The sequence below is a fragment of the Gavia stellata genome, chromosome Z, assembly GCF_030936135.1.
Source record: "Gavia stellata isolate bGavSte3 chromosome Z, bGavSte3.hap2, whole genome shotgun sequence".
In the NCBI taxonomy this organism is placed as follows: Eukaryota; Metazoa; Chordata; class Aves; order Gaviiformes; family Gaviidae; genus Gavia; species Gavia stellata.
Window position 1 is genome coordinate 87,756,080 of NC_082637.1, and position 15,774 is coordinate 87,771,853.

The 15,774-nt window shown below is 40.4% G+C and overlaps 1 protein-coding gene across 1 annotated transcript in view; it reads left to right on the forward strand.

Moving 5' to 3' along the window:
• The first annotated feature begins 7,595 nt into the window (after positions 1-7,595).
• Positions 7,596-15,774, forward strand: part of SLF1 (SMC5-SMC6 complex localization factor 1) — a 34,256-nt gene continuing 26,077 nt past the window's right edge. Inside the window, exons 1-4 of the mRNA XM_059833597.1 lie at positions 7,596-7,709; positions 7,866-7,941; positions 10,313-10,556; positions 12,775-12,937. Of these exons, the coding sequence (XP_059689580.1) occupies positions 7,596-7,709; positions 7,866-7,941; positions 10,313-10,556; positions 12,775-12,937 (597 nt within the window). The remainder of the gene's footprint in view (positions 7,710-7,865; positions 7,942-10,312; positions 10,557-12,774; positions 12,938-15,774) is intronic.

The following is a 15,774-nucleotide window of genomic DNA, read 5'->3' on the forward strand; positions in this document are numbered from 1 at the left end:
TTTCAAGAAGCTATTTTGGAGGACCTCACCAATTCTCATAAAGCTCCTGGAACTACACATCACAAAAGGACATGACTGTCTCTTTCCTTGAGGGAACACTTCTCTCATAGTGTACAGTGGTATCTCTGGATGGGAGAACAACTTGTATGTCTTATATCTGCATATGCCAAAGCCAAGCAGAATCACACAGTAATCTTAGCAGTAACAAAACTCCACTTCTCTTAACTCCCAAGTCCACAAGTGTGATGGGAAACAATCAGTCATGAAGCAAAATTTCTGGTTCATCCAAATTAATTCTTCACAAGACTCAGTGAGAAAAATAAAGATCATGGATGTTCAGCTTACTTTGTATTGAAACAGACCTCAAAGCCATCTGAAGAGAAACCCACTTTCTTACGTCAATAGGTTACTACATTAATATGATCTATTTTTTGCTATTACTCTGACAGTTAATTTTGGATTTATTCTTTGGTAAATGCTGTCTGCTTTTTGAGTCTAGTAGACAATGATTTCTGATAAAATAAAAAAATCACACCAATGAACACATTATTTTAGTACTGAATGCTTCTACAGTCTTCATGAGACACTAAAGAGACACTGATATCCCAGGGCAAGCTTGCCTTCGGCAGCAACCTGGAATTTTTAGGGATGAAGGACAAACAAAGCTGTAAGAATACGACAGTTATCTGCAAGATCTGCTGATGACAGGGGTTTCACCTTAACTTAAGGGACAACTAAACAGTTACAAGGAACCATTACGATACTCTGTTAACCTCACCTTAAGTACCAAATCTATGTCTGATACTTGTATGTCACAATTTTATATAATCTTCCAGTTACATATTGATAAAATACATAGATAGAACTGTAACATACTGTAGGGTATTCTGATACTAGCTTGCTCTTGTTGTTCCTTCATTATCTTCCCTATTATAACTTAAGCCATACTTTCTCCGAACTTCTTTGTAGTGTTTTTCTTTTCTCCTTCCATCCACAGTCATCTACACCTTTTGCCTACCCTCTGTACCGACCTCAAGTACAGTGAACAGCAGAGGAGGTAAAAAGTGTACATGCAACACATTACCCCACTGGTTACATTACGTCTAACTTGATTTTCTAATGCCTATGAGCCAGGGTTCATTTTTATCTGCATTGTGGGGCATCAGTCATGCTGTTGACAGCTGCCTAATACGAAATAAAACTAGGGGGAGAGAGGGGTTATTGCAGAGAATAAACCATTCTGGAATATTCTGAGTATATTGATTGCTATTTAACAACACACAATTATTAAGAAAAATTATAATTTCTGCTACCATTACACACATTCACCATTCCAACTGCAGTTACTTAGGGAAGAGTAATACACAAAAGACAAAGAAAATGCATTTTAAAACACGCTCAAACAAAAATAATCAACAAACACAATCTGAATGAGCTTATGTGGATTCTGCAAAAAAAAGAAGGTGAAAGGACTTTGATGAAGGAACATTTGCTGATCACATCAGAATGGATCTCCTATGTAGAAGAAAATATTAGAAGGTCAGCAGGGGAATTAGGTCAATTAGGTATTCCAGGCAGGTAGAGCAGATTTAGGTCAGGGCAGGAGAACAGTAATATGATTAAGAAAGAAGGTTCAGGTAGCCAGGGATTAACTCATGTGAGGCAAAGACAAGAAACTTGAACTTCACATGGTAGGAAACGTAAGCATTAAATGAAAAATGGAACCATTCCACTACCTGTATTTTAAAAGAAAAAACAAACAAACAAACAAAACCTTATTCCAAGTCATGAGTGACTGAAAGTGCACTAATGAAGCGCAGTTCACCAATTCATTAATGAGTGAACTAATGCACATAAAATATATAGCTTGGCACCATCTACAGAAGAGTAATTGAACAAGTTGCTGAGCACGGTTCTGTGCTTTCTGCTTTTGTCCCTCAGCACTGATTCACTGACATACATTAACGGAACGTGAGTTGGCAGAAGGGCAGATGAATGCAAGGAGATAAGATAGGCTGCGCTAACAATGATCAGAAAAAAAAATATATATATAAGAAAAACGGTTACACGGAAGAAACACAAACGGTACCTCCTGAAAAGACCATAAAGAAGATGTTTTTAAATATAACTACAAAGTCATGATAACTAAGAGTTTACATCATCAGTAAGGCTCGAAGAAAAGCAACAACTTTCACAATGGTTGTTCTGCCATTCCCATACTCAGTTCATGAAAGAAACTACAGGTATGCTTATAGAAGAACAATTATTATTAATAAGCTATTCTGGCCTCTGAGGATTTATATTCTGTTTATATTATGTCCGATTCTTGTAATCCCTTATCACTATAGAAGAAAATTTAAATTCCTTCACTGTTTCCACAAAGCCAGAGTCAGTGCTGCATACTGAAGACAGACTCACAAAATGGACTTAAAACAGGGCACAAAGTTAGATTTCTCTCCACATGAAGGCAGTGTGGAGACACTTCATACTGTTTTACCTTCTATGACTGACTTTTCAGTGTAGCCTCAGGGGTTTTTTTACAAAGCTGTGACTACTAAATGTTTGACCAAAATTTGCCTGTGGCATTGTGATTTTTGTTTTGTCAAATGATACTGCTTAAACAAGTATACACACATTCTGTTGAGGCAACATTAGAAAAAAGCTCTAATGAATAATTTTTTAAACTCCGAAATTGTTAATCAGTAAACTTCTTCACATGATGGAAAATATTTTAAGCACATAATGCAAAATACCTTCCACTAGATAAAAAAATCTGTCAGATCGTATTTCACAGTGGAAAAGATGTTTATGCACGCATTGTATCACAATTACTGCAAGAAATTACATACCCTTTTCGACACAGGAAATCAAAAGGCTAGTGAGGGACAAAAAGCACAAAAAACCCCCCCAAACCCTAAGTTGCAAAGTTAGGGATAAAGTGGTGAAGGGTTGCAAAAAGAGGTTGTGAGATTTAAGGACAAGGTTCAACAGTGATCACCTTGATCATGGCTGCACCAATGAGGCCTGGAGAAAGACAACTGCACAGATTATGTGAAGTAAAATGGCCATCTGTGGGAAAATGTAAGAAGTGAAATTTCATGCCAAAGACATGGTGGTAATACAATCACGTGTAGAACACAAAGGAAACAAAAAATATAAGGTAGAAAGCTAGAACAGTGGAATGAAACTGAAATTTTTCTTTTTTTTGTCTCCCTAGGAAATAAAATTAAGAAAGAAGCAGTTACAGAAGTCTGAAAGAGATGGGCGCCTGAAACACTGTAAGTAAACTCTTTTTGTGAAAGCATAAAAGGAATACTCATTTCTCTGATCTTGGCTTCTTAAAGAACTGAGGACATGGGAGCTGTATAGCCATTCTTCATAGTCCTTTAAACGTAACTGAAAATTTTATAAGGGAAATACCATTTGTGTGGCACTGAAAATCACTTCTGAATTTTTATAAAAGATGTCACATCGACTGGAGAAGAGAAAGTGTAACAGTGGATATCCATCTAAAACCCAAATGATACCAAAGACTTAAACAAATTAGTTAGCATACAAAAAACCCAGATCCCTTTGTGCAAACTTTGTACAGATGAGTTAAGATGATACTGCCTCGCACAAACTGAAATATGCATTAGTTTTCCCGGAAACAGGCTGGCTGTGGCGATTAGCTCTATTGAGTTATGTTAATGTTGTCTACCTGGAGACAAAAGTATACTGAGATCTAGCACCTGATACAGACTCTGGGTCTCCTGACAATGGCTGATATGCAAACTTGAGACTTGGCCAAACAGCAAAGTCAGTGAAATGCCCCAAATGGGTGCCCTAAGGCTGACCTACCTCATTATACTGTTAAAAACCACACCTCCTAGCTAGAAAAGCCCCCAACCCAACTAAGCCCCCTACTCTCTGGGCATGCGTAGTGAATTAAAAGAGAACTGTATCTTTAAGATGAAGTAAGAAAGATCCTAACCAATAGTTAGCTACGGGGTGGGACCAGAAGGCGTAACTAACTTTGTTAACTGTTTAAATACCTGTCATGATTTCAAGCCGGTGTGCATGCTAGGAGGAAGGATCCCCCATGCACCCAGCGCTGCAATAAACCAATGTCGGCTTTCTAAACTATCATTTGGTTTGGAGAGTTTTCTTGGTTACGATTTTCGGTAACACAAAGACAAACAGCTCAAATGTAGTTTATAATACTGAGAAACTGAACCATATATTTGACAAACATATTAAAAAAACCCTAGAGGTACTGAAAAATATGCCAGTTAAGACAACTGCTCCCTAGACCCATGAGACCTAATATTAACCCTGGTAAATAAGAAAAAAACATAATGATTTAAGAGGTATCTAGCTACTATGAGATCACAACAGGGATGGAAAATAAGAAAATATGTTAGGCTTATTATGAAAAAATAATAGAGGGAGAGGGTAAGTGAAATCCAAACTTATCAGACATCACTAAAATGAAGGTAAAAACATGTTCTCAATTTCTTAAAGCTACACTTCAGTAACAATGTATCTTAAAGTGAAAACAGACATGAAATGTTTGTGGTCTCAGTTATTTTGATTCCACAAATTTCATATACCAGAGAAAAGAACACAAAAACCCCAAAGGTAACAAATGGTCATCGTAGAAGTACGCAACTTTTTCACTAGTAGCTTGTTTACAGTACTGTGTGCTGAAATTTATGGTATGTTTGCTTTATGTATGCTGAAGACTTCTCCAGCCTGTTAAGAGCCCTATGGCATAAAATTGCTACTAGTTACTAGTTAAGTAATGGTTAGTAGCAGTTAATCTAAATTAAATTGTTAACTTTTAAAAATATATATAAATAATAAATAAATATATAAAAATTACTTATTTCAGCTTTGCCAGAGTAAATAAACACAGAATTCTTTATTCATATGAACTGTGTACCTAGTTTTCAAGTAAGATAAGTTTTGACTATCAAATTAAAAAAAAATATTTAGGGACAACAGATTAAGTGTGGTTTAAACTTCAGATTACATTTTATAGAACAAACACAGGTTTTTGATTTTCTGCACTCCAGTTACAAGAATTAAAATGAATACCTTTACAGTGCTGACAACTGAATAGTGAAGGTATAAAGGTGCAACAGGTACAAAATAGAAAATGCAACTAATCTTCATTGTCAATCAAATGCAAGCAATAAATACAGCCATTTAACTCTGAATATTCAAGTAGATGTTTAAAGATTTTACAGTGTCACTTATATCAAAAACTAATGACAGAGGTTGTTGATGGTTAGTTCTTCATGCTTGCATACAAAAATATAGCTGCAACGTTAAGGAAAGAGAAGATGGCAAGAACTTCAGTAAGCGGTAAGGGTACCAGAATACTTCATGAACAGCAACAAGACCCATCTGAGGCCCGGCAGAACTATTCTTCCATTTTGATATTTGAGAAACTCAGATTTAAACCCAAGTGTCTAATGTGCCGACAAATTTTAGATGTCTGAAACTAGGCGGTTTTGGCTTTCTTTCCACAGGAATACCTATGTATGCATTGCTTCTATTGATACAGACTGCAGTGACGAATACTCAGCACTTGTGAAAGTTTTGCCATACCTTTCTCAGTTTACAGGTCTTAAACGTGACAGAGCTACCTCAATGAGTAAAGTGACTTGTTCAGTACCACCTAAGAATTTTATGGAAGGGGAGAGAGTAGCCTTCAATTCTCTAAGCAGGCAATTCAATCACCTTTGTTTTGGTTGAATCAGGATGCGTGCCTCCTGCTCTCCAACTGTATAAAAAAGGAGTAAAAAAGAAAGTGTTCTACAAAGCTAATTTTACTCATTTTAAAGCACTAACAGATCTCTTGTGTGCTATCCATTCAGTGCATTACATGACACTGGAATCAAGTCATTAACCACCTCTCAAATACACAGGGGACCAAAACAAAGTCTCACTAATAATCATTATCTTGGCATTTCTACATTTCTAAATCGAGTGCTTGAGGTACAATGTGACTATTACTTTGACTTTTTTCATGTTGCTTTGTAATTTAAAAAAGAAAACTCGAACACTGACTTCCCCAGCGAAGAGTCAGCACCGACTCCATCAGTGGGGCAGGAATCCCTCCACCGAAATACGTGGCTCGACTATCTGGTGTAGCAGTACCCGGTCACCTTCCCTGAGGATGGGCCGCCATGCGGCACAATGCACTTTGGAAGTTTCCCTGAGGTACAGAGAAAGGGGCGCCGAGGATCGGAACCCCCCGGTCCCTCTCCTGGCTCTCACAGCCAGCCTGTTCCAGGGGGGAGACACTTCCACCTGCATCTAGACCGAACTCCACCTGGCTCCTCCGTTAGCTTCCTCTACTCAGCGAGGTCTCTTCCGTCTTCCAGCGCACATCCCTACCAGACCGCTTCCCACTCTTGTTTAACTCTGCTGAGCAACAGAAACGGTGATTTTCAGAGACTCGGAGGCCGCCCCGGCCTGTTTCCCTGTCCGCCCTCCGCCACACGCCCCCAGCCCGCCCCCCGCCCCACCCCAGCGCCGGGGACCGCGTCCCCTCGGCCTGAGGGACGCCCTCCCCTTCCCGCCCCGCGCCCAGGCGCGAAGCCGGACCAGCGGCGCCGCTCCGGCGGGGCCGCCTCAGAGGGGCGCCGGCGCCGCCCTCCCGCCGCGGGGGCGGGGGCCCACCCGCCACTCGGCCGCCAGGCGCCGCCGCCGCTCGGGGAGCCTCGCGGCTGCGCGAGAGCCGGCTGTGCCGCGGCCGCCCCGCGGAGACGAGGAGGCGGCCGCAGGGAGCCGCGGCGGCCCCCAGCCCTCTCCCGCTCGGCGCCGAGGCCCGGCCGCACGGTAAGGGGAGGGGAAGTGCAGCCCCGCCGGGGCCACTTACCCGGCCGGGCTCCCCCCGCCGCTCCGCGCCGACAGCCCCGGCGACCGCGGAGCGTCAGTGACAACGGCCCGGAACGGCCGCGCCGCCACATCCGGGGGCGGGGCGGGGGGAAGGCGGGAACGCGGCGGGGGTCGGGCGCGGGGCGCAGCGCCCGGCGCGGCGCGGCCCGGCCCGAGCGGCGGGAAGCGAGAAGCCCTCCGCCACGTCGCCCCCATGGCGGGTGTACGTGAGGGCCGGCGGGGTCCCCCCGCCGCAGGCGGGGAGGCGGTTCGCTTCCCGCAGCTCCCGCCCGGGACCGCCGGCGAGCCCGCCGCGCCTCTGCGTCGCGTTCCTGCGGGGCCTCCCCTGAGGGGGGCGGCGGGAGGCCCCCCGCGCCCGCCGGTGCCCGCTCAGCAGCGGGGCAGAGGCTTGAACGGCGGAGCCTCCCGCCCCCCGGTGCGTGGGTTGCGCGGTGCCGGCCCCGGGGGGGCTCGGCCCCTTGCAGGCCGCAGTTTGGGGCTCCCTGGCCTACCCCGCTGCCGCCTTTCGGCTGTCCTGGCTGCGGCAGGCAGCGACGGCTTCAAACGTGCCGTACCGCCGCCGGGTACTGTTGATTCCTCGCGGTGTGTTTTTCCCCCTTTATCGGAAAACAAGTAGGAAGTACTAGTGAGGTCACGCAGGCAACGTTTTGTGATGTATGTTTTGTGTGTTAAGGTTTCCTTTTCGTTTGTTTTTCTTCTAACAGATGGCAAGTGGCAGCCAGAAACCGATAATCCAATTAACTGGATTTAAAAAACGAGAGAAGAAGGCACTGCTGGAATGGCTGTTCAGACTGGACTGTGTTTTTTTAGATAACAAGGTATCGTTCACTAAAGTACCTGATGGTTAGAGCAGAAAGAAAAAACGCAAGCCTTAAAATAAAAAACTGTGCAGTACTTTAGGGTTGTGTATAAATAGCCAAGGGAAGTTGAACTGTTTCCGGTGACGCAAGTGTGTTTTGTTTTTGTTTTACTAGAAATACAGAAATTGTACACATCTGATAGCAAAAAAGCTGTGCAAGAGTGAAAAGTTCTTAGCTGCCTGTGCTGCTGGTGAGTAAAAGATCTGCTGTAAAATTTCATAGGATCATAGCATAGGACTGGAAAGGACCCTGAAAAGGTTTCTAGTTACCTGTTTTCATTTTGTGAATGACTTGTCTTGCGAATCTGACTCTTCTTTTCCATCAACCTTGATTTTTAACATAGTATTATGTTCAAGTTCAGATTTACTTCTTTTTGGTTTGGATTTTTTCCTAAGTGATATTCCTGCCATCTTCCTTTATTTGACCTGCACCTGTTCCCAAACAGAAAGCTCTGTTATATATTAATTAGATCATGAAGCCATACCCAAATGATATGGGCTCTTAAAAATGGCTTGCTTGAAAAGGGGGCAGAGAGAGTACGGACACCTGTCATTAGCATGGATTTTTGACACAAATTCACACACAACATTCACTGGTAAACGTCACTGTCTGTAAGTTCTGTTTATGCAGCGAGAGGAAATTCCAGGCTTTTGCCATTTGGACAACAAGCCTCTGGTCTTCCCTCTTGCTTTTCTTTTACTTAAGGCCTGATGCTGGAATCCCATACATAAGCAACTAAAATTCTCTTAGAATGAGAATTCTGTATTTTAAGATTTCTTTTATAGAGAGATTACCTGAAAGTATTTTATGATGAGCTTGGAAAATCTTGCAGAGTTACAAGATTTTACAATACCGATCTGTTAACTGGTGAAATGTGATCTTTATTTTCCCTATATCATATTATACCAAAGCATTAAAGCAATTTTTAGTATGGATAATCTTAAATTTAAGAGATAACAGACAGAAATAACTAAACATAGATTTGGGTTTAAAGATACAAGTAAATTTCTTGATTTCGTATTTGTACTTACATACTGTATTAGCAGGCATTTTCAAGCATCTATCGCTGCTAGAACGTAGGGGTGTGTGTATATATATATACACACACACACAAATAAGTCCTTGTACTAATGTAAAATTCTGATCGTACTCTAATCAAAAAGAAATAGAACAAAGTTTCCGTGAGGGAAACAATATTAAAATGCAGACAGATTTGTAGCATAGCACTTCTTTTTAACTATTATAAACTTTTGAGTTGACGTTTCCTTATTTTTTGGAATTTAAAACATCTGGAGATGTTTTCTTGAACTGAGGGACATGATATATGTAGTGTCCACATGGCAATGCAAAACTCTTGTCGTGTTTCTATACTTGCAAATCTTCTCCAATGCCATCTAGTACTTTTTAATCCTGGAAGAGGTGCTGTTTTTGCATAATCATTGCTCTTGCACTTGGTGGCGGAGAGAGTGTGTTCATTCCTACTGCAGTTTCTCCCAAGTAAATGTGAAAGATTATGTTTAAACCCATTTAGAACTCCCCAGAGGTAACAGAAGTAGTAACAAGGATGCCAGTCTTCATGGACTTCCTAGCTGACAGAAGTTTTGAGATGGAAACTTTGAAATGAAAGTGATTTTAACATACAGGTTGTGCACAGCATACCTTTTCCAGTCATAAGCCTACTGGTACCTATGCTAGGTTATGTAGAAGTACCATCTGTGCTCCTGCACTGAGACATTTTGCCAGTCAACCCTGCTGTTCTGTGAAACCAATTAGGTTCACACAATTCAAGTCAATTTCTCTTACAGTATCTTCTGTAGGTAGTGTTTCAATACAGGAGCAGGGTACTAACCACGGCTCTTGACCTGAACCTGTAAGAAGAGAGAGACAGAGAAAAAGGGGAAGATCATTACATACAGTATCAAAAGCATACATGCGGAAGATAAAAGAGGAGAGGCGGAGGAGGTGGAGCCAAGGGATGAGAGAAAAGGATGTGAAAAGAAGAAAGGGGAAAGACAAAAGTCTAAAACGGTATCCCCTTAATATTGGTATTCACTACACTCACAGTGCAAGTAATATTAAAAATATATAAAAGAAAGGGCTTGCATGCTAAAACCTCCGTTTCTCTTTTTAATGATTGGTGGTAAAGTATTTCTTCATTTTACTATGTTTTAGTACATTGACACAAAGTGTCAAATGATACTAAAAATAAAGGGTTAAGCAAGGTTCTGTGGAATTCTTAAGAACAAAATCTGGGAAGCTGAAAAATTCCATTTGCAGATTTCTGAGAAGATAGACAAGTATTTTATCTAGGGATGGTAAAAAGGTGCTTTGTCGTTAAAAGAACACAAAATGATAATTTTCAGGGGCATCGTGAGATTTCTGATTTTGAAGTGTAAAGAGGAGAACTCTTGTAGTAGGAAGAAGTTTTTAAAATGGTACTTATAATTCCAGCTTTTACTTGCACAAGAAAGGTTGAAGTTAATTTTGTATTAGATATTCAGTTGATTGCCATTTGTCTGCACAAAAAATCTTTTGTGGTTGACAGTTCATTTGCTTTTTAGGAAAGTGGATACTAACTGAGGAGTACGTAATTAATAGTGCCGAAAGCGGCAGATGGCTTGATGAAACAACGTACGAATGGGGATATGAAATTGAAAAAGACACCCATTATTCACCTCAAATGCAATCTGCACCTAAAAGATGGCGCGAAGAACTGACACGCTCTAGTGCTCCAGGGGCCTTCCACAGATGGAAAGTTGTCCTCCCTGTTAAGGAAGGTGATAAACGAATGGCGTCTATTAGAAGGTAGGAGGATATGTCTTAAAGCTTAAATAATGAACGATGGAGCACTTATTGTATGGTTGAACACATTTTTGTTCTTCCATCCCAGTTAATTTGGTCCATAACAACCTCCAGCTCTTCAAACTCTGAATTATTTTCATTAATATACCTCCATAATTTTTTATAATAAAATGACTTTTAAGTCTTTAACATCATTGCTTTTCTTGCTTTCTTTTAGTATAGTGTCAAAAATAACATACATTCTCATATGTTTGCGTGTTAAGTAAGCTGCTTACAGAAACTTTCTTCATGAGGCAAGATACATAGGCTTACATTTTTTATGACTAAGGGTTTATTTTGTGTGGATGTTACATTCAAATGGTAGCTGGAACAGGGTACATTATTTCACCTGGGGGGGATGGCCTGAGCCAGCTGTGAACTGTGTCTTATGGATCTGGGCCACACTGCAACTGACCTGATCGGTTTTTGTGTCACATCTGTGCAACAGCTTCTTGTAGTTCTGAAGACCTAATTTGTACTGTAACAGATGTTTTTGATATGATGTAAATACAGCTAGTTCAGAAGGGAAAGGACAGAAGTATAAAGGAAAAGCAGAGAAAAGGAAAACAACTGAAGTGCAAGAATTCTGGCACTACGTTTTTTTTTTTTTTCCCCTCGTGCTGTTCTCACACATTTGGAATCTGTGGTTTAAATACTACATTGAATCGCAAACCACCATATTAGTTAATGTTTGCTTCTGGTACAGTGAAAGCAAACATCCCCTGATGCTGTTTTAGAGCTTTACGTTCATCGCAAGAGCAGATACTGTCCTACTCTCCTTCTCTGTTGATACCCCAGTTAGTTAGGAGTGCTTCTCAGGTCTGGGCATGCCACAGATGCACAGGCAAGAAGGCAAGAGCAGTTTGTCTGGTTGGTGATGGTACAGGGCTGCATGCTGCATCGCAGAATGCCTGTCTGTCTGCAGTTCCTAAAGACAAAGTGAGGTGCAGCTGAAGTTACCGTGTTTTGATTTTGCCAACTGGAGACATTAAGTATGCTATTTTCTTGGTTGAGCGGAAGAATTTACCATGTGCTGTCTTGCAAAAAGATGCACTCATCCTGCTACGCTTATGAAAAATAATGTTTCTTTCTCCCTAAAAACCGTCTATGCAGATCTTCATGATAACACTATTGAAATACTGCCTTGCACAACTCTATTTGCAATAGAAATAACCTTTAACAGGAACTACATCAGCAAGACAGGTGAACAGGTAGTTTTCTGGAAGGAATCTCTTTTTCCAGACTGTTTCCCATACACCGACATGGGGATCCTTTTAGCTAGTCAGAAAACACCGAAAGGTAGATATTTTTTGTTTCCAGCAAGTACTGTCTTCAGTCATAAACATCACTGTAGCTTTGGGGAAAGTTCGTTTTTTCTCTAATATTTACAACACTGTGCCTTTTTTCCCTCTTCTATGCTTTTCCTGCCTTTACTGCCTAGCTGTTGGATGGGTAAGTGTGTAAGACCAGCATAATTTTCTTTTTACATATCTGGACTATGAAAAATAAAACATATGTTCAGCATGTCAAGAGACCTTATTTCTTCCACCATTTTTTTTTTTTGTCTGGTATGTTTTCTAAAAGGTAGGTGGAGTCGCACCAGTACAAGTCAGGAAATTGCCCCTGGGGAAAATCTTACATGTAATGGTGTCCCAAAGACAAACAAATATGTTTTCTGTGTATGATATTGGACAGCACCAAATGCTGTAAATGACTCCAAAATGAAGTCAAAAAGTGTATTTGCATTATGAAAGTATCATGTTACAGTTCAGAAAAGCGGTGTTCCATTTTTGGTAAACCACTTAGTTTATTGTCAAACTTAATTGAAAGCCCATCGTCATTGTGGGAGACATAATGCAGTAAATTATAGCTGCTGTCACCAAATTTGATCTTTGAAAAAAATGCACAGGTAAAGCTTTCTATCAGATACGTAGGAGGTGTACATTGATTTTAATTAATAGTGTTAAGTTGTGAAGAGAAGGGTGTCTTGTTAAGTGGGTTCTTTCCTTTTCTGAAGGCTATTAAGCACCCTTTTATCCTCCTAATGAAGGTTGGGCAGTGTCAAACATCCAGAACGCTTATTTTTTTGCACTTGCATGCTTGTAGTTTGTGAATGATAATGTACCTTTAGGCAGTATTAATATAATGCAGTAAATACATCTTTCCAAATATGTTTATTTAGAGTTCTTCAGGCTGGAAAGGCAACCATATGTTCATCTCAAAATGCAGAGCGCAATATAACTCATGTATTCATCATCAATAAAATTGTTCCTATGCAAAACAAAAAATGTCTCTCTGAAGCTCGATACTACCCTTTGCAATATCTGGGAGATTACCTTTTTGAGGTAAGTAAATTAAAAAACATATCTAATACTAGTTTGTCATTGTTAGCAATTTATGTCAGGTTTACTGATTACTGTAAATAATGCGGCATTAATAATAGAGGGGAATATGATCAGCCTAAATGGTTTGTAATTCGATTGAAGGTAATACAACTTTCTGATTCTGGGACTGTTTATCCAAGAGAAGAGAAGGCTCATGAATGTGTATAAATACCTGAAGGGAGGGTGCAAAGAAGACAGAGCCAGTCTGTTTTCAGTGGTGCCCTGTGACTGGGCAAGAGGCAATGGGCAAAAACTGAAACACAGGAGGTTCTGTCTGAAAGTCAGGAAACACGTTTTTTTTTGTTACTGTGAGGGTGGTGGAACACTGGAACAGGTTGCCTGAAGAGGCTATGTAGTCTCCGTCCTTGAAGATACTCAGAAGCCATCTGGGCATGGTGCTGGGCAGCTGGCTTTCGGTGGCCCTACTTGGTCTGGGGGTTTGGCCCAGATGTCTTCCAGAGATCCCTTCCCACTAGGTGTTCAAGGAACGTGTGGACGTGGCATTGTGGGACATGGTTTAATTGGCATGGTGGTGTTGGTTGATGGTTGGACTTGGTGATCTTACAGGTCTTTTCCAACTGTTGTGATTCTGTGACTTCAACCATTCTGTGATTCTGTAATAGAAAAATTGTCTTTACAAAGGCAGTGTTTTGTTTCAGACCAGAAGAAATAACACCAAGGAAGCGTACATTATTTTTTCTTCCTCTTCATTTTCTTCCTCTTCATCTTCTTCCTTGGCTCCTGCTTTGTACTACTACTACTGGAAAAATTGATTAGACTTCAGGAGGAAGTTCCAGTGTAGGTGACCATCAATGAAACAGTTATTCACAAAATACCAAGACAAAAATACTATTTTTCATTTATATTGTCTTTATGTGGTAAGGATTTAAAATGGGTGTATGTACCTATATATCTGTCTACCTATGTATGTGGACGTACATATATTTTTACTGGGTTTGACACACACCATTAAGCTGTATTGTAATGGTATCTTCATGCTTCAAGGTCAATGTAATAACTTCTTTTGTCAACTGACCTTAATTGTTCTACCTCTTTTTCATAATGTTATAGATAATCTACAGACTATTTTACCATAGTCTATTTTGTTAAAATTCAGATTCTTAATTCAAAATCAGTTTGCTAGCCATCCTTCATGGATGGGAAGAACCAGTGGTTGCAATGTGAATTTTGTTAAGGTGACTGTATACTAGGCAGAGGAAATTGACTCAGCCTGTATCTGTCCTGGAAATCTGATGTAAGCTAGTCACCTATATTCCCTTTTCAATCAATGCACTGAGCTTGATGCTGCAAGAATTACAATTTCCTAAAATAGTTGTATGAACTGCTATCTGAGCATACCTTTGACTCTCCATTACTGTAGAAAGATCATTCCATACTTGTAGACAAAACTGAATAAAACTAATTTAAACTAAAGGATTGTAAAAACAACCAGCAACCCTATGAGAGTGATTAGCATGCCAAGAAGACTTGTTAAGACTGTCTCATATACCAACAGTTTATATACTGTAACGCTTCTCCATTTGCAGAACTCTCATCCATAGAGTCAGAAGGGACGTAATTGTGTTTCAGAAAATGTTAATGAGTCCTTACAGATCAAATCATATGATGCTTACATGTGCAAAGACTGGATTCATCTTTGTCTCTTTCCATGTTAGAAAACCTGTTGCCACTCATGACAAAACGTCTTTCTCTTTTACTAGTCAGAAGTGTTAAATTCTTGAGAATGCAAGCTCTGTATTTCTTGGTTGGTAGAAGAGGATTCTCCAAAGTCCCTGTAATAGCTTTCTTGTGTTAACTATAATACGAGACAGTACAGCATCAGATCCACTAAGACATGAGGACCTGGATGGACCTTATTTGAAGAGACGAGCCATGCTGAAAGTTACCATTCTAGAGAGATGGAGTTTTTTGTTGGAATGGCTAAGCCACATGAGGCATCCAGTGCAGTATCAAATGTTTCAGAGTGTTAGGTTTACCATTTAGCTCCAAAATTGGATCAGGAGTTAAATTTACAGCTATGCAATAGGGAAGTCAGAGCAAGAAAAGCATCTTGTTTCTCTTTCATCTTTCCATCTGAACTATGAGGGGGTGTCACTGCTCAGTGAATTTTCTTGTATGTGAGGCATTCACTAGAACTAGAATTTTTTTTATTATTATTTTCTTAGAGAGAAATGCCTCATGATTCATAGTTCTTTGCCTACCAGATGCACTATTCACCGTTGACTCAGATGCACTATTGAGAACTTCTTAGCATTTTGACCTGGAACTACTCAAAGGCCTCAGAATTAGCCTGGTAGTTCCTCAGACTGTAGAAAGATTTTAGTCAAGTGCTAATTGAAAATACTAGCTTTGCAAGCAAGTAGGAGCAGAAACTGTGTTTGTTCTGAGGAATAACCTACTTCATTTGAAAATCCTTTGGATTCTTCAGATCAAAGCATATGCTTTGCTCTTTCTGTTTTAATGAGCAGTAAAGGTGTTAGAAAAGAGTGAGAAGAGGGTTGAAAGGTCTTAATGTTTACACCCTGAATAAAACACACATTCACTTGGGATCTCAATCTAGTGCTTACTTTCTTAATAAAACTTGTTCTGGGAAACTGTTCTCTATTACACCTTTCAGCTAAGATAGACATTTACATTTAATAGAGGAATGAGTGTCAAGTTTTTATGGCTACCTCACCTTTTATTGATCTCTATGAGAATAAAGTGTTTCTTACTATGCACCCTGAATTCCTCCCAGGTGTAGTAACAGGTTTCCATCTTAACCAGTCCATTAACTC